At 57.2% G+C, this 22720-nt stretch overlaps 1 protein-coding gene across 1 annotated transcript in view; it reads left to right on the forward strand.

Annotated features, from left to right (window-relative positions):
• The window catches only part of MYO15A (myosin XVA), a 56172-nt gene that overhangs the window by 4872 nt on the left and 28580 nt on the right, over nucleotides 1–22720 (forward strand). The window contains exons 2-28 of the mRNA XM_069483222.1: nucleotides 770–852; nucleotides 1467–1530; nucleotides 2324–2433; nucleotides 2607–2681; nucleotides 2890–2986; nucleotides 7325–7428; nucleotides 7543–7606; nucleotides 8430–8543; nucleotides 9185–9346; nucleotides 11111–11224; nucleotides 11822–11880; nucleotides 11969–12092; nucleotides 13441–13536; nucleotides 13971–14102; nucleotides 14654–14779; nucleotides 15480–15557; nucleotides 16460–16608; nucleotides 16716–16761; nucleotides 16949–17073; nucleotides 17551–17668; nucleotides 18001–18176; nucleotides 18832–18916; nucleotides 19621–19674; nucleotides 19774–19855; nucleotides 19931–20061; nucleotides 20539–20634; nucleotides 21578–21813. Of these exons, the coding sequence (XP_069339323.1) occupies nucleotides 770–852; nucleotides 1467–1530; nucleotides 2324–2433; nucleotides 2607–2681; nucleotides 2890–2986; nucleotides 7325–7428; nucleotides 7543–7606; nucleotides 8430–8543; nucleotides 9185–9346; nucleotides 11111–11224; nucleotides 11822–11880; nucleotides 11969–12092; nucleotides 13441–13536; nucleotides 13971–14102; nucleotides 14654–14779; nucleotides 15480–15557; nucleotides 16460–16608; nucleotides 16716–16761; nucleotides 16949–17073; nucleotides 17551–17668; nucleotides 18001–18176; nucleotides 18832–18916; nucleotides 19621–19674; nucleotides 19774–19855; nucleotides 19931–20061; nucleotides 20539–20634; nucleotides 21578–21813 (2900 nt within the window). The remainder of the gene's footprint in view (nucleotides 1–769; nucleotides 853–1466; nucleotides 1531–2323; nucleotides 2434–2606; nucleotides 2682–2889; nucleotides 2987–7324; nucleotides 7429–7542; nucleotides 7607–8429; nucleotides 8544–9184; nucleotides 9347–11110; nucleotides 11225–11821; nucleotides 11881–11968; nucleotides 12093–13440; nucleotides 13537–13970; nucleotides 14103–14653; nucleotides 14780–15479; nucleotides 15558–16459; nucleotides 16609–16715; nucleotides 16762–16948; nucleotides 17074–17550; nucleotides 17669–18000; nucleotides 18177–18831; nucleotides 18917–19620; nucleotides 19675–19773; nucleotides 19856–19930; nucleotides 20062–20538; nucleotides 20635–21577; nucleotides 21814–22720) is intronic.

Consider the following 22720-nt stretch of genomic DNA (forward strand, 5'->3'; position numbering starts at 1 on the left):
AGGTCTGAGCAGACGTGGCATCCATGGGGGTCAGGGTTGTTTGTCCCCCCTCTGCATGTGTGCACATATATGCGTGCACATAGATGAGCACAGCGGAGAGCATGCAGCCCAAAAGGTGGCATCAGGACTTCTATTCTCAAGGCCCTCAGGGTGGGGAGGGCCCCAGCTGTCCGCCCATGTGCACATGCCAAGTGGAGAGTGTGTACTCCAGCTGGGCCCCACAGGCCTGCATGCATATCCACAGGCCTCCTGCAAGACCACTGGTGGGAACTGTGCAAGCTGCAAATGCCATCGTGTGTGGGACCACACGCAGGTGTTTACACAGTTGCCCCAGGACAGGCGTGGGCGTATGGTGCTGAAACACGCTCCATCTCTGTCTTCATGGAGGCCCCATGAGCCAGGACATGAGTGTCCATCAAGGAATCACACAAGCCAGCACACGGGGTCTGCTGGTGCAGGGAGAGCTGAGACTGGGAGGGAGCCAGTGCGTGCACACGTGTATATGCGTGTCCCTGTGCTCATCCCCCCAGGGCAGGACCCTTGGGAGCTCCCGAGAGCACTCACCCCAGGAGTACCCAGGCGCTGAGGGCAGGCTTGTGTCTCTGCGTGTGATGGTCTTGTGCAGCTTCCATGGGCCGTGGTGTTCGGTAGCAAGGAGGCCTGCCTTGGGGTTCCCTCTCCAACAGTGGGAGCAGGCCCCGGGTGTGTCCAAGCCAAGGGCTTCTGTGGGGTGCCCTCCAACCTGCGACACGGCCCGTCTCTTTCACAGATGCACTCCATCCGCAACCTGCCATCCGTGCGGTTCCGAGAGCAGTGCGGGGAGGATGGTGTGGAGGACATGACGCAGCTGGAGTGAGTGGGCAGGGCCAGCGGGGTCAGCAAGGGTCACCATGGGGCACCCACACTCCCAGCCGGACGTGTCCTACCAGGAATCCCTCACCTCCCAGAAACGCAGAGCCTCACTTTCCCCATTTGTAAAATAGGTGTCATGAAGTGTCACAAAGACCAAATATGTGCTCTGTAAGTCACATGGACCTGGATTCTAATCCCGGTCCTACCACTTACCAGCTGGGGAACCTTGGGCAAATCACTTCACCTCTCTGTGCCTCAGTTTCTCATCCACAAGGTGGGCGTGGGTGGCTGTTGTGATGGTGCTGACACGTTGGAGGTGCCCAAAATGTGGCAGCTGTGGTGGTCAGCAGCATTATTCAGTCATGGTGACTCAGCCCCCAAGTCTGCTACCCCCAAGCCACCAGTGAAGTAGGCACAATGATTATCACACCCACTGGACAGATGAAGAAACCAAGGCACAGAGAGGTGAAGTAACTTGCCTGAGGACTCACAGCTGGTTGGTGTCAGAGATGAGACTTGAACTCAGGCCTATCTGACCAAGGTGTTGCTCTGAGTAGGGGGGGGGGCCCATGCCAGCTCTAGGGGCGCTGACAACCCTCTCCATGCCCTTTCAGAGACCTCCAGGAGACCACGGTGCTGTCCAATCTCAAGACCAGATTTGAACGGAACCTCATCTACGTAAGGCCTGGGGCTGGTCCTGCCCTGGGCTCACGTCAGGAAGGCAGCTGCCTCCTGGGGCTGGGTGGGAATCACAGATTTCTCCTGCTGGGCCCCAGACCTTGGCCTCTGGTTTGAACTCTGGGGTTTTTGTCATTTCAATGTAGAATGGAGAGTCTGGAACTCTAAAATCTGAAGTCCTGAAATACAGAGTCTTGGAATGGTGGATGCCAGAGGCAGAGACCAAGAGACAGGGAATCCAGAAACGTGTGGCCTCCCCCAACAGGGGACCCAACAGATAAAGCTTCCGGAGTCCTAAGATCTGTAGACCTGGATCCCGGAGTGGGAGCAGCCAGAGGGGTGGAAGAGAGAAAGACAGAACAGAGGGCCAGAGGCCCAGAGCCACAGTGTGGAAGGCTGGGACACCCGGGACAGCTCTAGCCACCTCAGGATCCCCTGGGCTCCCCAGTTCCCTCCCTACCCCAGGCGGTGGAGGTTTGCCCTCAACAGGAGGCAGAAGGTCCTGGAGGCTGGGCCTGACTGAATAAATGAAGCAGGCAGGAGCCCTCATGACTACCTTTGCAGGATCATGGCTGTGAGGCTTTGCTTGCTCCAAACTGCTCCCGGCCTCAGCCTGCAGTGCCTGAGATCCACTATCAGAGCGCATGCCCCGTCATGCTGTTAGGGGGCTCTGAAGCCAGGCAGCCAGACATCTGCCCTGATGGAAACAGGCATCCAGCCTCTCAGAGCAAGGGAGGGAGGGACAGAGGGACACACAGGAGGCATGGCACTGAGGCCACCGTGTGCCCAGCAGACGTACATCGGCAGCATCCTGGTGTCGGTGAACCCATACCAGATGTTCGGAATCTATGGGCCGCAGCAGGTGCAGCAATACAGCGGGCGGGCCCTGGGAGAGAATCCCCCGTGAGTGGCCCTGTGGCTCAGACCAGGATGGGGGTGGGAGCACTTCCCTGAGGGGGTGAGGGGTGGATGGGATTCGCTGCCCGGTTGGACGCAGATTCCCCCCTGCCCCCTGCTCTTTGGGAGTGCAGGGGCAGGGGCTGGCTCCAGTGACACCTAGTGGCTTATCTCTCCAGGCACCTCTTTGCGATTGCAAACCTTGCCTTCGCCAAAATGCTTGATGCCAAACAGAACCAGTGCATAATCATCAGGTGAGCCAGGCTGTCTTTATGTGGGGGATGAACAGGGGACCCCGGGCAACAGGTCTGCATCTAGCCAGACCTGCCGTTGGGCCTCGGAAGATCTCTCAGCATCCGGGGCTGGCCTGCTGCGCACATCCTCTTGCTTCATGGTGGGGTTGGGACACCCCAGAAGAGGCAGTGAAAGGTTGAAACTCATTCTGCGCCTCTGCCCGGTCAGTGGAGAGAGCGGCTCTGGCAAAACTGAGGCCACAAAGCTGATTCTGCGCTACCTGGCCGCTATGAACCAGAAGCGGGACGTCATGCAGCAGGTGAGCGTGTCTGCCCATTGCTTGGTCTGTCTGTCTACCCGGGACCCTCAGCCAAGCGCCTCCTTGATGAGCACACCCTATGTGCCCCCCAAGGCTCCTTTGCCCCACTTGGAGAGGGGGGCCTTGTCCAGGGCTGCTCCTTCTGCCACCCCTCCCAGGGAGGTGCCTGGGGAGGGGCGTTCCTGCCTGCCTGTGTTTCCGCGGCAGCTGTGGGTTCCAGCTTTCCTAGTCTGGATCAGAGTAGAGGCCACAGAGGCAAAAAGGGTCATCCCGTCTCTCCCGCCTGGTTGTTCCTGTTCCTGGGGATGGCCCCAGGCCCACCATATTCTCACGCCCAGGAGCTGTGCAGCCCCTGGTGGTGAAGAGGCAGGACAGGTCTGAGCATGGGTTTGGGGCGGGGTGGGGGAGGCAGCAGAGGCCAGGGGTGGAGGTGTCAGTGGACACCACGCCGGGGCCTGTGCAGAACTGGAGGTTTACCGACGAGGGCAGTGCCAAGTCTTCTGAACCTGAGAATGTTAGGCCCTCATCTGTTCCCTCAGTAAACATTTGCTGAGGGCCTACTGTGTGCAGGCCCAGGCTAGGCGCGGGGGAAGAGGCAGCAGCAGCCCAGGCAGGCACATATTTACACCTTATGGGCTTGCACTCTGATGGTGGAGGCAGAAAGAAAAGAAAAATTATATGTGTGTGTGTGTGTGCGCGCGCGTGCGTATGTGTGTGTGTGTGTGTGTGTGTGTGTATGTAAGCAAATTACATGTATGTGAAAGGGCGGTAAGTTGTGGAGGAGGGCAGGGAGTGTTGGGGCTTGTGATCGTACGCATGGCGGTCAGGGGAGGCCGTGCTGAGAAGGTGAGGGAGTGGGCTCTGAGGACAGCTGGGGCAAGAACAAAGAGGTAGAGGGAGGAGCACGTGCAAAGGCCCTGAGGTGCGAGCAGGTGTGGGGCGCTCAGGGGATGGCACAGTGCCAGTGTGGAGTCCAGGCGAGGGAGCATGGGGATTCAGGCCAGAGAGGTGGCAGTGGGGTGGTGAGCACAGCTGGAGCTGGGTGCACGTCAAAGCCAGCAACTTACAGAAAGACCTGACTGGGGTGTGAGAGAAGAGGACGGCCCACGGGCGACCTAGGCATTCAGACTGAGCACAGGCAGCAGGGAGGTAGCTGGGCTGTGGAAGGGCAGGTTTGTTGAGAAGAGGTGTCTGCTGGGTGTCCACTCAGAGATGGCCGGGAAGTGGCAGATGCACCACCAGTCTGGAGCTCAGGAGGCAGGGCTGGCCCACCAGCTCAGACCTCCCCGACCCTGAGCCCACAAAGGTTTGCATATCCCCATCAATGGCAATCCAGCAGGCTGACCCTGAGGGCATCGGTAGGGCTGCTTAGCCCTCAATGGGGAATAAGTCAGCCCAGGCTTTGTGGTCAGGTGGGGTCCAGCCCGGCCCAGCCCCCTCTGATGCCTGTCTTGGCTGGCCAGCTGCTCCCCTCCCAGCCTGAGCCTCTGGTGGCCAACCAGATCATCCCTTTGGTCCAGGCAGACTTTTCAAAACCTTTCGGGTAAGACTTCTGGAGGGACTGGTTAGGCAGACAGGGAAAGAAGTGTGCCTCGAGCACCTCCTTTGTGCCAAGCACAGCACTGGGTGTCTTCCGTTACTGTCACACTGGAGCCTCCCAGCAACCCGGGGAGGTTGGTACATTTGTGTCCATTTATAGATGGGGAAACTGAGGCCTGGGAAGGGAGATGACTTGCCCAGTGGAGGAGCTGGGATTTGCAGCCCATGGCAGAGAGCTGTCAGGGAGGATGGTTGGAGCCATGGATGTGACTGGGTCTGTGAGTTTCTGTGCCAGGCACACAGGAGATGTGAGGACACCCCTGCCAGCTGCGATGCCCAGGGGCTCCTTTCCTAGCCATGGCTCTGCCCTGCTCAGGTAATCAAACAGTCCAGATCTAGGGTCAGTTTTAGGCATGGCTGGCTCTAGGGTCTCAAACAATGTCCCTTGTCTTGGCTCCACCCTCCCCCATGTATGGGCATCATCCTCAACCTGCTTCCCATTGGTCAGCAAAATGGTGCCATAGTAACACACTCAACCCTCCCAGCATTTCAGAACAAGTCTCAGAGCTCCCTCTCATTGGACAGGTTTTGGTCATGTGTCCTCACTGGAACCAGTGATGTACTGAGGGAATACTGTGCTCTGACTGGCTAAGGCCTGGGCCACAGTCTCCGCCCCTCTGATGTCTACCCTGGCTTCATGCCCCACCCTTTGCTGGACACCGGGAACGGAGAAGCAGCCGACCCACCCTCCAGTGCCTTCACGGGGCTCCAAGACTAAGGGCCAGTGCAGGGAAAAGTCCAGGCAGACCTTGACCCACTGAGCAGTCAGGCCAGCCCTGGTCTGTTTCTGGGCCTCAGTCTGCTCCTTTACGCAATGGGCACAGTATTTTCTGGACTAAATGGGACGGTGGGCATGAATAAATGAGGGAACTGGCACTGTCTGCGAGATCGCAGGTATGATTTCTGTGTTGACTGGGCCTCCCTTGCTAAGAATTTATCCTGGCCGGGCGCGGTGGCTCACGCCTATAATCCTTACTTGAACCCAGGAGTTTGAGGTTGCTGTGAGCTAGGCTGACGCCACGGCACTCACTCTAGCCTGGGCAACAAAGCGAGACTCTGCCTCAAAAAAAAAAAAAAGAATTTATCCTGAGGAAATTCTTCAGTGGAAGAAAATGCCACGTACACACCAGGAACATTCTCATCACAATGTTGTCTGTGATCGCAATCTCACGGACTCTAGAGTCCCTGGGCACGTCCCTTCACCTCTCTAAGTGTCAGTTTTCTAATCTGTAAAACAAGGGTGATGTTGGTACCTACCCCATAGGATTGTTAACAGTGTTATAACCAGGGCAGTGTGGCCGGCGCATAGTAGGTGCTGAATAGGTGCGAGCTGTAATCAGCTGTGGCCACCCCGAGGGAGTTCTGTTCGTGCGTGAAATGCTATTCCCTTTTTCATTCATTTCGCACATATTTTGTGAGGGTCTGCTATGCACCGTATCCTGTGTAGATGGGGGGGACTCAGAGGTGCACCAGCACCAGATTCCTGCCCGTAGGGGTTGATGTTCTATTGGGGAGACGGACGATACTCAAACAGACAAGGATGGCCAGGCGCGGTGGCTCACACCTGCGATCTCAGCACTTCGGGAGGCAGAGGCGGGCAGATTTGGAGATTGTGCCGCTGCACTCCAGCCTGGGCGAGACTGTCTCTAAAAGAAAGAGACAAGGACAAGGAAATGAGAGTGTGTACCACCAATAGTGCTGAGGGCTATGGAAGGAGGGAGTCTGGTGGGCCAGGGAGGCCTCCCTGAGAGAGGTGAGGGAGCCGTGCAAGGGTATGAGAGCAGCGGCTGCCAAGCAGAGGGACTGGCAGGTGCAAATGCCCGGAGGCAGGAGTGTGTCTGGTGTGGAGCGAACAGCGAGGAGGGCCTGGCAGCACCAGGGAGGGCAAAGGAGGAGGGGATAAGTCCCACCTGGGCTGGGCCCAAGTGAGGTGGGAGCCATAGGGGGAAGGTGACCTAATGCAGGTTCTCGAAGGGTCCTCTGGTGGCTGCATGGAGAGCACCGGAGAGAGCAAGGGCAGCACCAAGGAGGAGGGCAGGGAGCCCTGGAGACCGGTGGCTGGTCGTGGCCATGGGGGCGGGGAGAAGAGAACATCCCGGAGTGTTTTTGGCAGGCAGAGCCAGCACACACTCCCATACCCTGGGGGCCGCACACCAGTCCCCAAGCCCGGACACCTGGAGTCTCTGAGGTTCATGGGTTTGCACCTCAGGGGCTCAAAGGGGTCCAATCCCTGCACGGTCTGAGGCTCCTGGTCTCCTGGTGGGGAGAGGTGGTCAGTCCTGCTGGTGACCCGCTTCTGTTCTTGTCCCTCTCTCCTCCTCCTCCCTCCTGGGCGCTCCTGAAGATAAAGGTACTTGGCACGTGTGTGTGTGTATGTGTGTGTGTGTGTTTGAGTGCACACGCATGTGTGCATGCGTGTGCACGCTCCTGTAGCTGGAAGGACGGGCAGGAAGAGGCATCCAAAGGCTGCAGCTGGGGGCTTGTGGTCAGGGCCTGTCGTGTGTGGGGCCCAGGGGCTGTGGGGCGCGGGAGGGCTGGGAGAGGGAAGCACAGGGCTTGCCATGTGGGAGTTGGGCAACACGGGGTGGAGGGTATTGGGGGCACAGGGGAGACCCCAGGATTCTACAGGGAGCCCACGTCCAGTCGCCCCTCACAAAGGAGGGTCCTTGAGGAGGCCTGAGTCTGGGTGCCCCCAGCCGTGCCCCCACTCAGGCCCCCAGAACACAATCTGCTTCTGTGGCGCAGATCCTGGAGGCAACACCCCTCTTGGAGTCCTTCGGTAACGCCAAAACTGTCAGGAACGACAACTCCAGCCGCTTCGGGAAGTTTGTGGAGATCTTTCTAGAAGGGTGAGTGGGATAGTAGATGGGACTCCCGAAGGCGTCACAGCACCTTCTATGTCCTACCGCAGCCCCTCAGGGCCAACGTGCCCACCCTGCGAGCTGATTGTGTCTCCCACCCAGGGGCGTGATCTCTGGTGCCATAACCTCCCAGTACCTGCTTGAGAAGTCCAGGATTGTGTTTCAGGTGGGCCAGCCCTGCCCGGGCCCCAGGGGGTGGTACGGATACTCAGAGCCGGGCGCCTGGGGGGTTGGATGGATGTTGAATTAACGAACAGATACGCGTAGGTGTAAATGTGTATGTGAGCCCGAGACCTGGTCCCCTCCCCCTCCCCATAACTATGGTGGCTACTCTGGTCCCAGAGCACAGCAGGTGCGCTCCTGCCTCAGGGCTTTTGCACCTACTGCTCCTTCTCTGAGGAGCACTTATCCCCTAGACACCTCTTTGGCCAAACCCCTCACCTCCTCCCAAGTCACCTGCTCAGGGAAGCTGCCCCATGTAACACTGCAGCCCCTGTCCACCCCAGCAGAACTCCCACCCCTCCACAGCTTTATTTCTCTCCAGAGCACTTTTCACCATCTGATGTGTGAGACCAGGGGCTTCTGCCTGCCTTGTTCCCAGCTGTGTCCTAAGGGCCTAGGATAGGAGCTGGTACTCAGAAAGTGCTGAGCCGTCTGGAGGCCCTGTGTGCGCACATCTGGGCTGTAGATACATGTATGTAGGCGTGGGTGGCCAGTGCACACAAGAGAGGACAGGCTGCCTTTCTCGTATTTCTCCAACCAAAATGAAACCCCACCGGAGCCCTGTCAGCCCCCAGTCACACCAGGCTCCTGCCCTTACCCGAAGCTGGCACCAGGCCGAGAGCCTTTGCCCCTCCCAGAGGTGACCACTTGCACCTGTGGGCCCTCGTGTATGTTTGTACTTGTGGGCGTGCCTGGGCCTGTATGTGTGTCTCGGGGTCACCTGGTGGGGGGGCTCCCTTCTCTGCACCCATCCCCCTACTCTGCAGGCCAAAAACGAGAGGAATTACCACATCTTTTACGAGCTACTGGCTGGGCTGCCTGCCCAGCTGCGGCAGGCCTTCAGCCTGCAGGAGGCGGAGACATACTACTACCTGAACCAGGTGAGCACAGGGCCCCCAGGCCTGGTCCTCCCACCCCATCACCCCTGTGGGGCCGAGGGAGCTGAGTTGTGGGGTCCTAATGGCCAGCAAAGGTGATGGAGGTTTAGGGAGGGTAAATTTGGATTTAAGGTGTCTCATTGCAGGGAGGGGGACAAGAGTCTTCAGGGTCCAAAGCAGGGGTAGAGGAGACGTACCTGGCTCTTCATTTCTCTGGAGTCTGGAACAGAACCAACCAGCCTAGAGCTACCACGTCGCCTCTTTGTGCCTCAGTGTCCTCATCTGTAAAAGGAGGACAAGCCAGTACCACCATGCGTGGATGTAGTGAGGCTTGGATGAGGAAATGTACATAAAGAACATAGCACAGGGCCTGACGTGTAGTATATGCTCAGTAAACATTGGTTACTGTTTTCATTATCTGGGCTGCCAGAAAGGTTAACAGGCAACAACACTTGCCGCACGTTACCCACAGAGTAACCATGAAGCCTGTCTTCAGCCCGGCTCAGAGCTTCTGGGCCCATGAGAGTAGAATGAGAGCTGGAGTGACAAGCTCGGGCCACTCCACCAGTAGGGCAGAGCGGGAACCTGGAGGGCTCCCAAGTCCTACCCAGGGTCCCTGAGCCCCAGCCCCTGCCCTCACCCAGGGTGGGAACTGTGAGATCGCAGGGAAGAGCGATGCGGACGACTTCCGCCGGCTCCTGGCCGCCATGGAGGTGCTGGGCTTCAGCAGCGAGGACCAGGACAGCATCTTCCGCATCCTGGCCTCCATCCTGCACCTGGGCAACGTCTACTTTGAGAAGTATGAGGTGAGGGAACACCACAGACTGCCGTGGGACCCCCAGGACCCTCGAGACCGGTCATCTTTTCAGGGGCTTATGAGCCTTCTATATTTCCCCTCCGGGTTACAGTATGCACATTATCATTCGTTCGCTCTTTCTTCTTTCCTTTAGGTTGTTTATCTTTTTCTTATTAATATATGGGAGCTCTTTGATTTTTTAATTAAAAAAATTTTTTTAGAGATAGGGTCTCACTCTGTCACGCAGGCTGGAGTGCAGTGGTGCAATCATAGCTCACTGCAGCCTCGCATTCCTGGGCTCCAGCAATCCTCCTACCTGAGCCTTCTGAGTAGCCACCATGCCCGGCTAAATTTTGCTATTTATTTTTTAGTTGTCCAGCTAATTTTCTTTACATTTTTAGTAGTAGAGATGGGGTCTCACTCTTACTCAGGCTGGTCTCGAGCTCCTAAGCTCAAACGATCCACCCGTCGACCTCCCAGAGTGCTAGGATTACAGGCGTGAGCCACCGTGCCCAGCCCCCGAGATGGGGTCTTGATATGTCACCCATGCTGGTCTCAAACTCCTGGGCTCAAGCGATCCTCCTAACTCAGCTTCCCAAAGTGCTGGGATTATAGGTGTGAGCCATGGCCCGGCTGGGAGCTCTTTACATATGTTAAGGATATCAGCCCTTTGTTTCCGATATGAATTGCAAATATATTTTCCAGTTTGACATTTATGTTTTGACTTTGTTTGCAAGTTTTTGGGCTTTTTTTTTTTTTTTTTTTTTTTTTTTTGCCACGCAGATTGTTTTTAAATTATTTTAGGCAAGTTCACTTATGAATCTATTCTTGTATAAATTTTTAACTTTTTGTCATTTTTAGAGAAATCTCTTTAAAATGATAACAGCCTTCTCCCGTGGTTTTTTTCAGGATCTTTTATGTTTTTTGTGGGTTATTTTTAAACATTTAAATCTTTGAAGCTGGGTGCGGTGGCTCACACCTGTAATCCCAGTGACTTGGGAGACTGCGGCAGGAGTATCACTTGAGGCCAGGAGTTCAAGACCAGCCTGAGCAACACAGCAAGACCCCATCTGTAAAAAAATGGAAAAAAAATTAGCCAGGTGTGGTGGTGCACACCTGTAGACCCAGTTACTCGAACAGCTGAGGTGGGAGGATCGCTTGAGCCCAGGAGTTTCAGGCTGCAGTGAGCTGTGATTATGGTACTGCATTCCAGCCTGGGCCACAGAGCAAGACTTTGTCCCTAAAAAAATAAATAAGTAAGTAAATAAATACATTTTTAAAATAAAAACATTTTAAATCAATCTTTGATTCATCAGGAATTTATCCTGGTAAGGTATGAGGTAGGAATCCAATTTTTTTTCCAGATAGTTACTCAATTGTCCTAATCCCTGAATTTTAAACATACCTCTTGAGGCATTATTCCTTTCTCTCTGGGATCATCAGCAAGTGATACAAACAAGCTGAAATAAATAATTTAAAGCAAAATAAATAAAATTAAAAAATACCTCTCTATCATGTACTAAATTCCTATATTCATTTATGTCTAATTCCAGACTTTCTATCGTGCTTTGTTAATCTATGTATGCACTGTGTCTATGACCAACACTTTTAATTCCTGTAACTTTAGAATATGTTTTTATTCTCTCATAAGGCCTCCTTCACTCTTCTTCTTTTCCAGAATTTTCCTGGCTATTCTTGCTTCTTTCTGTTTTTTATATGAACTAGAAACTCAGCTTGTCCAGTCTAGAGCACCCTCTGTTGGTATTTTGCACAGACGGACGCGCAGGAGGTGGCCTCAGTGGTGAGTGCCCGGGAGATCCAGGCTGTGGCGGAGTTGCTGCAGGTCTCCCCCGAGGGCCTGCAGAAGGCCATCACCTTCAAAGTGACCGTGAGTCTAGGGGCACCCGCAGTCTGACCAAGCTTCTGGCCAGGGCCTGGACAGAGCTGCCTTGGGCCCTGTCCTTTGAGGGCTACCTCCCCCTCCCCCTCCTCTCTCTGTCCCTGTCCACTGAGTGGGCCAGGCTGAGAGCCGGATAACCTCAGATCTCAAAGACTTCCAATCTCCAGGTCTCCGCAGAGGCTATTCCCTCTGCCTGGAATGCCCTTCCTCTTTGCACACCTACTCATCCTTCAAGACCCAGTGCTGGTATCCTCTCTCCCAAGAGGCTTTCCCTGGCCCTGGCTGCGTCAGTGCCTCCTCTGGGCTTTCACAGCCCTGGGCCCATCCCTGTCCCCCAGGGCTGATCTCATTGTATCGTTGTGTCTGCGTCTCCCTGTGACACCAGCAGCCCCCACTGCCGCCAGCATCGCTGGGCAGAGGGGGTAGGCGGGTGCTCTGCCCAGACGATGGCCAGCAGTGTGCCTGAGACCAGTCACACCATCTTTCCAGCCTCCCTTCCCCATGTCCCCAGACCCCCAGTTCTCCGGGGGCTTTCTGGAGGCAATGGCCAGCCTCCTGTCACTCAAGAGCCGTGTCCCTCCCCAGGAGACAATGCGAGAGAAGATCTTCACACCCCTGACCGTGGAGAGCGCCGTGGATGCCAGGTGAGGCCGCACCTCTCCCTGCCTGAACTGCCAAGTCTCCACACCCCTGCCCTGTGTCCCACCCACCCTTGCACCACTTCTGCTCCAGGGACGCCATCGCCAAGGTCTTGTATGCACTGCTATTCGGCTGGCTTATTGCCAGGGTCAACGCACTAGTGTCCCCACGGCAGGACACGCTGTCCATCGCCATCCTGGACATCTATGGCTTCGAGGTGGGCTGCATGGGGGGGAAGGGGCGGGGGAACGTAAAGCGGGGTCTCACCTCCCTCAGGGTCACAGGCTGCCCTCTGTCTGTCTGTCTGCCTACAGCAGTGCCACCCTCCCTTCAGGGATCTCTCCCTTATCATCATGTCCCTTGACTCCTTCCGTCTTCTTCACTCACCCCCAAGGACCCCTGAGGCCTTCAAGGGCCAGGCCCAGTGCTGGGCAATACTAGGGACCCTGAAAGGACCAGAGCAGGACCTTGCCCTTGGGGAGACTGCAGGTGGGGCTGGGGCTGGGTGCAGACTGACACACAAGCCTTGTGATCAGAGCCATTAGAGAAGCAGCCTAGCCCTGGGGGAGCCCCCCAGAGGGCACCCTTAACTCAACTGGGCAGGGATCAGGGAAGTCTTCCTGGAGAGGGAGGAGACATTCCTGGGAACCAGTAAAGCCATTCTAGGTGGAAGGAACAGCATATGCAAAGGCTGGGAGGTATGGCAGGGCATGACATCTGGGGAGGTGACTTCACGTGTGGGGTGACTTCTGTGTGAGTACACAGTCAAATGCTGAGAGACGGCAAGAGCACCACAAAAGCAATGGCAAGGCCGGGCGCGGTGGCTCATGCCTGTAATCCTAGCACTCTGGGAGGCCGAGGCGGGCGGATCGTTTGAGCTCAGGAGTTCGAGACCAGCCTGAGCAAGATCGAGACCCCATCTCTACTAAAAATAGAAAGAAATTATATAGACAGCTAAATATATATATAGAAAAAATTAGCCGGGCATGGTGGCACATGCCTGTAGTCCCAGCTACTCGGGAGGCTGAGGCAGGAGGATTGCTTGAGCCCAGGAGTTTGAGGTTGCTGTGAGCTAGGCTGACGCCACGGCACTCACTCTAGCCTGGGCAACAGAGTGAGACTCTGTCTCAAAAAAAAAAAAAAAAAAAGCAATGGCAAGCACTCACATGGCGCCTATTACGTGCCAGGTGCAGTTCTAAGCACTTTATGTTTATTAATGCACTTTATCCTTATAACAACCCTATGAGGCAGGTACTGCCAGTATCCCCATTTTACAGATGAGGACACTGAGGCACAGAGCAGTTGTTCAAGGTCACATAGGTAGAAAGTGGCAGAGCTAGGATTTGAACCCAGGCAGAAGGCTACAGAGGCCGGGCCCCTGGCCACTGCCTGTGCAGTCAGGACCAAAACTGTCAGGCTCTGTCCTGTGTGCAGGAGGGTTCTGAGAACGGGGTCTGTGGTTGGGCTTCAACTTTTTGAAGCTGCAGCCGTGGAAGGCAGGGCCCAAGGTGGGGACGAATGGGCTGCTGGAGGGACCAGGCCCAGCCTCCCCATCCCTCTGGCAGGACCTGAGCTTCAACAGCTTTGAGCAGCTGTGTATTAACTACGCCAACGAGAACCTTCAGTACCTTTTCAACAAGATCGTCTTCCAGGAGGAGCAGGTGTGCAGGCCCCATTAACACTCCCATCTGTCTTCACTGGCCGCTGGGCTGCCTTGGAGACCCACAACAATGTGCTGGTCCTTTAAGGGCAATTCCAAGGTTGTCAGTGGAGGGAAAGGCATTATAAGCAGAGGCCCAGCATACACACAAGGACTGTGTTCTGGAGGGAAAGGTGCCAGGGTGCTGGGCCCAGAGAGGAGTCCTCTTGGGAGGATGTCCTTCTTGCCCTCTGCTGGACTGTCCCAGGCAGAGGGAGCAGCAGGGCCATGAAATGGCTTATGTTGCCCTGTTAGGAGGTGAGCTCCCTGTTCTAGGAGGTATGCAAGCAGGGGTACCCTTGGCCAGGCTCCTTCAGATGGATTCAGCCTGGGAGGTAGGGTGGGTGGGCCCTGGGCAGGGTGGGAGGCTGAGCCCCCGCTGCCCACTGCCTGCAGGAGGAGTACATCCGTGAGCAGATCGACTGGCGGGAGATCACCTTTGCAGACAATCAGCCCTGCATCAACCTCATCTCACTGAAGCCCTACGGCATCCTGCGCATCCTCGATGACCAGTGCTGCTTCCCCCAGGTGAGCGATGGGCACTGTGTGAGCCTAGCCAGGTCACTGAGATCTCTGAGCCTTGTGTCCTCATCCTACCCTGAGTCCTTCATTCCTCCCTGCTCTGACCTTGGGGGCAGGGGAGGCGGTGGTGAGCAGTTGGGACACCTAATCTTCCATTCACAACCTGGGGTGATTGAGGCTGGACAGGGTGCTGTGGGTGTCCAGGGGAGGGGCTCCATCAGCCTGGGTAGTCACAGAAGGCTTCCTGGAGAAGATAACCTTGGGGTTGGGCCTCAAATCCTGATTGCAAAACTCAAGGACGGATGGCAGTGGGACTAGAGAGTGCAAAGGCAGCTGGGAGTGGAATCAGCCACACCTGTTTGCAGGGGTCCACTTAGGCCTCCAGTTCCTGGCTGAGGCACTCTCCCCTGACCTAGGGCGATGGGCAGCCATGGGAAGCTACAAGTTGTTCCACTCCAGTGCCCACGGAGGAGCAGTCAGGGCTGGAGAATTTCCCACCAGGCCAGGAACAGGCTGTCCAGGCCGCTACCCACCTACTGACTCTTGCCTGCCCCCAGGCCACAGACCACACATTCCTGCAGAAGTGCCACTACCACCATGGCGCCAACCCACTCTACTCCAAACCCAAGATGCCATTGCCTGAGTTCACTATCAAGCACTATGCAGGCAAGGTCACCTACCAGGTGAGCCCTGAAACAGCTGGCATGGCTGCTGGTGTCGCAGTTCCCCCAGCTGTTGGAGACATAGGAGCACAACAGGGCCCCAGACATTCCCGCTTGGTTCCAATTCTGGCTCTGCTATTCCCCAGCTGTGTGACCTTGGGCAAATCGCTTAACCTCTCTGAGCCTCAGTTTTCTCATCTGGAAAATAGGGATAACAATAATGCCCATCTCACTGGATGGGTGTGAGAAGCCAACGGTGAGCTTGAAAGAGTAGCTATTATCAATAGAGGTGTCACTGTGGTCACCCTCATCACTATTATCTAAGGCACATTCCTGCCCTGGAGGTGTCTCAGGCTAGGATTCCAAGCCTCTGTACCCATCTGGGCCTTATTTTTCTCAGTGTCCTCCCCTGAGGTCAGGGCCAAGACCCAGACTGGTCACATGAAGCCTTAGCTAATGTCCTCCTACCCCAGCAGGAGGGGCTCGAGGAGAAGGGTTATAGCAGCTGGGAGCGTCCAGTCCCTCCTGGGATAGACGGAGGCCTGGAGGGGCAGGGCCAGGATTCCCTGGGGAATGTGAGCCTTTGACCGAGCGGAGGGAGGAACGGAGGAGGAGGCGCTGATGTACGCTGGGGTGAGCTCTCCCGCACCCTGCCCCGCAGGCTGCGCGGGATGGGGGTGGGCAGGGTCCAGCTTGAGCCGCCCGCTGTTCCCCCTTTAAGGTGCACAAGTTCCTGGACAAGAACCACGATCAAGTGCGCCAGGACGTGCTGGACCTGTTCGTGCGCAGCCGCACGCGGGTGAGCGAGCGCCGCCTCCCGCGCTGTCCCCGCCCCCAGGCTTGGCCCCGCCTCGAGCGCCGGCCGCCCGGGCCTTAGGGTTGCCCAGTCCTGGCTCCCCCTAGCCGTGGCCAGCCACGGTCCCGGGCTGCCCTCTGACTACCCGCAGCCCGGCGGCCAGACCCTGGCCCTGCTCCCACCCCTAACCCTGTACCCACCCAGCCTTGGCCTCGCTGGGTACCTGCCCCATTGCCGGGCTCATTCTCGCCTGGCTTCCTGGCTTTCTCGCCAGACAGCTCTCCCGCCCTGACGTCCTCCCGCCGCTGCCCGCTCAGCTCTGTCTATTTGCCCAGAGCCCTCCCGGGCGGGCGCTGCCATGAGGCCCTGGGCAGAGCTTGGCGGACCCAATCTGAGTTCCCTGGAGGCTTGGGGGAGGGCCTGCATCCCAGCCCCACTACCTGCCAGCAGATGGCCCTATGACAGAGCACAGGCAGGGTCGCGGCACCTCCCCTATCTGGCCCTCTGCTGCCTCCTCCTGAGGTCCTTGCCAGAGTTCATAACCATGTGTATAACAGGCCACCTCGGGGCCAAGCACGTGACACGGTCAGTGACTGTGTGTTCCCCATACTGCAGGGAACAAAAGCCCAGTTATGGGATGGGTCCCTTGGAAGGTGCTAAGCCCCCTGTTTTGAGAAGCGTGCAAGCCGGGACAGAGGCCTCGCAGAGAATGGGGGTGGGCATAGGTGGGGGGTGGTTCCAGTTGGTTTTCAGATCCCTCCAGCCCAGAGACCTGACTCCCTTTGTTCTCCCTTTTTCCCTCCTTGTTTCTGTCTCTTGGCCCTTACCTCCCTGTGTCTTGCCTACCTGTCACCCCATCTCTCATTGTCTTGACCCTGACCTGCCTGCTGCAAACCTCGGCCCAGGTGGTGGCACACCTCTTCTCCAGCCACGCCCCACAGGCTGCCCCTCAGCGCCTGGGCAAGAGCAGCTCCGTTACCCGGCTCTACAAGGCGCACACAGTGGCCGCCAAGTTCCAGCAGTCGCTCCTGGATCTGGTGGAAAAGATGGAGAGGTGGGGGGACAGATCACCCAACCTCACTTTAACCCACCCATGACCTTGGGTGGGTGAGCGCCCTCCTTTCCTGAGGCCTAACACTGCCCTCCTCCTGCCACTGCCAGGTGTAACCCCTTGTTCGTGCGTTGCCTGAAGCCCAACCACAAGAAGGTAAACAAGAGCTAAAGCCTCTAGGAGAGCCAAATAGTCCTCCCTGTACTGTGTGACCTTGGGCAAGTGGCTTGGCCTCTCTGGACCTCCATCTTCCCAGCCTACCATGGTGATTATTCACCATTGATAGCGCCCTTTGCACATGAGTGGGTCAATATGCAGACTCCCTCTCTGGGCATCCCTACAGGAGCCAGCTCTCTTTGAGCCAGACGTAGTGATGGCACAGTTACGCTATTCAGGGGTGCTGGAGACTGTGCGGATCCGCAAGGAGGGTTTTCCGGTGCGGCTCCCCTTCCAGGTGTTCATCGACAGGTATCTTGGTCAGGGTAGTTCCTGAGCTCCACGTACCCCTATGCAACCACCCATGGCCCCAGGAATACATAACCCAGGCAGTACAAGGCTTGCCATGCACAGTTGCTCAGGTTGTACACTACACAAGACCACAACATGATAGCTATTATGGGGTAGATATATTTATTAATTTACCTTTTATCATAGTTTTATTATGTCTGGGTAGATAAAAAAGGAGTGATTTTAATAGTTATTATAACAAATTTCCAGCAGATAGCAGTAAAGTATCTTGTTCTACTAAAATCATCTATTACAATTTTCTGACATCCAGAAGTAGTCTTGAGGATGGAGTACCCTTTTCTCTCTAGAAGACACTATGAGTAGAACCACCACTGGGACTGGGCCTCCTGGACACAGGGGCTGGGGGTGGTAACCCCATGGTCTAGTAGGCACCTGGGATAGGTCTTAAAGCCCCAGACTGAGTTTGGGCTCCCATAGGTACCGCTGTCTGGTGGCTCTCAAGCACAGCCTGCCAGCTAATGGGGACATGTGTGTGTCAGTGCTGAGTCGCCTGTGCACAGTCACGCCAAACATGTATCGTGTTGGGGTCAGCAAGGTGAGTCCCACCCACAGCCAGCCCTTGGAGATTCCAAGTTCGGAGGCTCTAGAACTGCAGCCTGTTGAGTCAGAAATGTCCAAGCTAAGGACTGTCATCCCTGAAGCAATCCAAGTGACTTTGGTGCATGGATTGCTGATCCCACCTCCAGACCTCTGCGCAGGTGGTTCCCACTTCCTAATTCACCACCACCCTTTGGCCACCTCTCCAACCCAGCCCATCCCCCAGCCCAGCTCCCGGAGGCTGCCTTGTCTATTCTGTCGCCATGGACTTCCAGAGAGGGAGGGGGCCCTAGTCCAGCCCCCGAGCTCTTACCTGCTTCCTGTCCTCAGCTGTTCCTTAAGGAGCACCTCCACCAGCTCCTGGAAAGCATGCGGGAGCACGTCCTGAATCTGGCAGCGCTCACGCTGCAGCGCTGCCTCCGAGGCTTCTTCATCCAGCGGCGTTTCCGCTCTCTACGACGCAAGATCATCTTGCTGCAAAGCCGGGCCCGTGGCTACCTTGCCAGGTACGGTCCAGAGATGGCTTCAGAGAGGCCATGGCTGACCTCAGGTCATGAGCTCCCTGTCCCTAGAGGCATGCAAGCTGAGGGTGGGGGCCCCTGCAGGAAGGGTGGTCAGTTTCTCTGTCTCCGATTTTGGATGCCCTTCCCACCTACCCCCAGGCCCTTGTGACTGGTGGATGGGAATGCATCTGGCTGAGAGGGGCCCTACCCTGCATGTCAGGGCCCTTGAGACCATACCCTCGTGGGAAATGCACGGTCAGGCAGGTATACTCTGGGCCCTGCCACTTCGTTCTGTGCTCCCCAACCAGTACCGGAACTGGGCGGCATGGCAGGAGGCGAGCAGCGAGCGAGCGAGCAAAGCTTCATCTGTATTTGCAGCCGCTCCCCATCACTCGCATCCCCCCTAGCCTGGGTGGAAAAACTGTATTCCCTGAAACTGGTCCCTGGTGCCAAAAAGGTCGGGGACCGCTGACTTAGTTGGCCGTGTGACCTTGACCAGTCACTGCGCCTCTCTGAGCTCCAGTTTCCCTTTGTGCCAGAGGGACCCAGAGTGAAGTGTGGGCACTGGCTCCAGGCCAGGCTGCCAGGGGCACCCCTGCCCCTCAGCCACCCTGCCGCCCTGTGGCTCCAATCCCTAACCCCCGTCTCCCTGCCCCAGGCAACGCTATCAGCAGATGAGGAGGAGTCTGGGGAAGTTCCGGTCCCTGGTGCACGCATACATGAGCCACCAACGCTACCTCAAGGTACAAGCCCTGCCCCATCTGTGCCCAGAAAGCAGCAGAGAGGGGGAGGAAGCACTTGGCACCCCAGAGGAGACTTTTGGCCTCAGATTCTGTGAGGTTCAAATCCACCCTCTGCCACTCACTGGCTGTGTAACATTGGGAACTCTCTGGCCTCAATTTCCCCATCTGCACCTTAAGATGGTGGAGAAAGTTAAGTGAGATGTTGCCTGTGAAGGATTTGGCCCGGTGCTGGGTTCACAGTGGGGTCTTCAGGAATTGGGTACGATTAGGATTTGTCGACCTACACATCACTGGTTATGGTTTTGTTCTTACCTTCACGCCAGTCTTGGCCCACTGTCACGTCAGCTAGCCACCAGAAAGACAAATGCAATTCCCAAAGCACTGAAGACACATGTAGCCTTTGCTGAAGGTTTTGTGGGCCACAGCGGAGGGTTTTCTATCACACAGTGCTCGGCCACTTCGCAGACACCCTCCTGTGCCTCTCTCGTCCCCACAGTTTTTCTCCCTCCGCCCTTTGCCTCTTGCTCTCTCTCCTGTCCCCTCCCTGTTTCTCTAGCCACACCTCTGCCTCCCCTTCCCCATCTGTGAAGTCACCTTCAGATGACAGGCAAGATGCCCCTTGCTGCTTGTGTGGCCGCCCAGGCCCCGAGCCTGCCGTGGCCTCTGCCCGCCGTTCCCCACCTTGACCATCTGCTCTCCTGCAGCTGAGGGCAGAGCGGAGGCGCCAGGTGGAGGAGGCGCGGCTGCGGGAGCAGGAGGTGGGTGTGGGGGGTCCGGGTGGCAGAAGGGCCAGGGAGGGAGGCCAGCAGGTCAGGGGTGTGGCAGGCCTGTCCCTGCCCCGTGTGATGTTCCTGCAGGAGCTGAGCAAGCGGGAGGTGGTGGCCGTGGGGCACCTGGAGGTGCCAGCCGAGCTGGCTGGGCTCTTGCAAGCAGCGGCAGGTGGGTGAGCCCTGGGCAGAGGGAGGGCACGGGTGGACGAGGGAGCAGGCACCATATGCCCTCCTCGCTCCACAGGCCTCAGGCTGAACCAGGCGCCCAGGGTGGCTCCTGTGCGGAGTCCCCGGCTCCAGGCCGAGCCCCGTGTCACGCTGCCCTTGGATATCAACAACTTCCCCATGGCCAAGTTTGTCCGGTGCCACTTCAAGGTAAGGGCTGGCACAGGCCCAAGTGCCCTGGCCAGTGGGCCCCGACCAGTTAGAAGTGACATCGTGCTGGCTCCTAGCTGTGTCCCGTGCTGTTGGGTGTGAGTCACTTGCTGGATGGTGGGGGTTCTGGACGGCTCCCGGCAGGCCGGGCAGCGGCGGAGGCCCTCAGCGGCTCGGGCAGGGCTGTTTCCCAGCCAGTCTGGAAACATCTCAGAAACTGAGCATCTGGTGCAGCCACAGCACGTCAGCCTTGCTCTAATTCCCTGCCCTCCAGGAAAGGCCCAGATGGGGGCCCATCCTGTCCCTACCACTGACTTGCTGAGGGCCAGTGTGGCCCCTCACTGACCTCAGTTTCCCCATCCATACAGTGGAGACAGGCCCACAGGCTCTGGAGCCCCCACCTGGCACAGGGCAGTGGGTCCGGATGTGCCATCCGTCCTGGCTCTGTGTCCTCATGTGCCTGCCCTGTGCCCCTAGGAACCTGCCTTTGGGATGCTGACAGTGCCCCTGAGGACACCCCTCATGCAGCTGCCAGCCGAGCAGCATGCAGAAGCCGCGAGCATCTTTAAGCTGGTATGGGGTCTGCCCTGGCCCACCTGCTGATGTGTGGTCCCTGCCGGCGAGGCCAGGCATGAGGCCCCAGCGCTGCCCTCCCCAAGCCTTCCCCAGGAGCCCCACGCCTCTTCCTTGGAGGAGATACTTTTATGTCAGTGGGGGGCTCTGGCATCCGCTCCGGGGACAGGCGACCTTTCTTCTCCCAGCCACCTCTCTGGCAAAAAGGCTGCCTTGGGGCCTCTCTGGAGTCTCCCAGGGACACCAAGAAGAGACCTAGGTCCTCTCTTCAACAACTTCCCAGTCTGAGCGGGGCTGGCAGAGCAGACCTGGCCAGTGGCCCTCAGCATGGACTGAGGGAAGCACCAAGGCTAGGGGAGTCCAGTGAGGCCACTAATTCAGCCCTGAGCCGGGTCAGAGAGGGCTTCCTGGAGGAGGGTGCATTTGAGCTGAAGGGAAATTTGCCAGGCAGGGAGAGAGAGTGGAGAAGGCACAGAGAGAAGAGGAAATTGGGTGGTTAGGACAGAAAGTGAGAGTGGTCAGCAAGGCCTTGACTGCAAACCAGGAGTTCAGATTTCATCCCAAGGCACCCAGGGAGCCTCGGCTTCCATGAGAAGGATGTGGTCATATCCCCATGCTAGAAAGAACCCTCTGGGGCCTCGGTAGAGCAGGAGGTGAGGGGCTGGCTGGAGGCCAGGGGTGCAGGGAGGAGGCTGGGGCTCTTTGGGGAGCCACGGAAGGTTCACGAGCAGGAGAGAAAGTGAGCATGTACTTTGGGTCTTTTTTCCCATAGTTGGGGTGAACTGCCTGGTCGTTTGGCATAGAATACAGCACTTATGTTGTAACACGAGGCGCCTTTACACAGGCAGGGGACACACGTGAGGGACATGAGAGGGATGCGTGTTGGGTGGAACCGATAGGAACAACTTTCTGGGAGGCCCAGGAGACTCTGTTTGTGGCCCAGATCCTGCGTTTCATGGGCGACCCCCACCTGCGTGGTGCCCAGGAGACTGTCTTCGGGAACTACATTGTGCAGAAGGGGCTGGCGGTGCCCGAGCTGCGGGACGAGATCCTGGCACAGCTGGCCAACCAGGTGTGGCGCAATCCCAGTGCCCACAACGCCGAGCGCGGCTGGCTGCTGCTGGCCGCCTGCCTCAGCGGCTTTGCGCCCTCCTCGCGCTTCAGCAAGTACCTCCTCAAGTGAGTGGGGCCAGGTGGGGGCCGGGCCATGAGGGATGGTGGCCCTGGCGGTAGGGCCCGAGGCAGGAATCTTACAGGTCAGGCCTGGAGTGAGTTCTCTGTGCTCAGCACCTCAGGCCGGGAGGCTGCCAGGGCTGCTGTGCGTCTCCACTGGGCCCAGGGCAAGAAAGAAGGGCGGGCCCACTGCCCAGGGTCGGAGTCGGGTCAGACTGGATGAAGGATTTCCAGAACTCAGAGGAGGTTGAGGCCAAGGTGTGGGGAATTTGGAAAAAAGTATTGATCTCTCACTGCATGGGATTATAATGGGGTGGTTAGGAACATGGATGCTGGACTCAGCCGCATATGAGCTGTGTGACCTTGAGCAAGTTACTTAACCCCTCTGGGCCTCAGTTTCCTTGTCTATAAAATGGGGGTAATAATACCGACTTCATAATCTGCAGTGAGGTTGAAATATATAAACACATGTGAAATGCTTAGAACAGGCGGGCAGATGGTAAGTGCTATGTGGGCATAACTGGCACAGCGATGTCACCCTGCCGGGTAGGAAGGATGATTTACCAGGGAAAGAGCTCGGGCAGGCCCTGGGTGTGCATCCCAGCTCTGATACTTACCTGCTGTGTGGCCTGGGGCAAGCCACTGCCCCTGTCGGAGCTTATTTCTCCCCTGTAAATTGAGGCTGGTAACAGGACCCACCTAACAGTGGCTGTGAGCCATGGAGCATGCAGAGCCTCGCTCGGACCAGCGTGCAGTAGGTGGGCGTCACTGGCCAGTCTTGTGACCCCACGGCCGCCATGGCAGCATGGCACTAGGTTCCCTCTCCCAGCTGCAGTGGGGCTGCACCTCTGCCCTCCTGGCCAGGCCTAGCAGCGGGGTGGGGAACAGGATGGCATGGGGAGTGCCTGTCCCT

Source organism: Eulemur rufifrons, chromosome 9 (genome assembly GCF_041146395.1).
Source record: "Eulemur rufifrons isolate Redbay chromosome 9, OSU_ERuf_1, whole genome shotgun sequence".
Taxonomy (NCBI): Eukaryota; Metazoa; Chordata; class Mammalia; order Primates; family Lemuridae; genus Eulemur; species Eulemur rufifrons.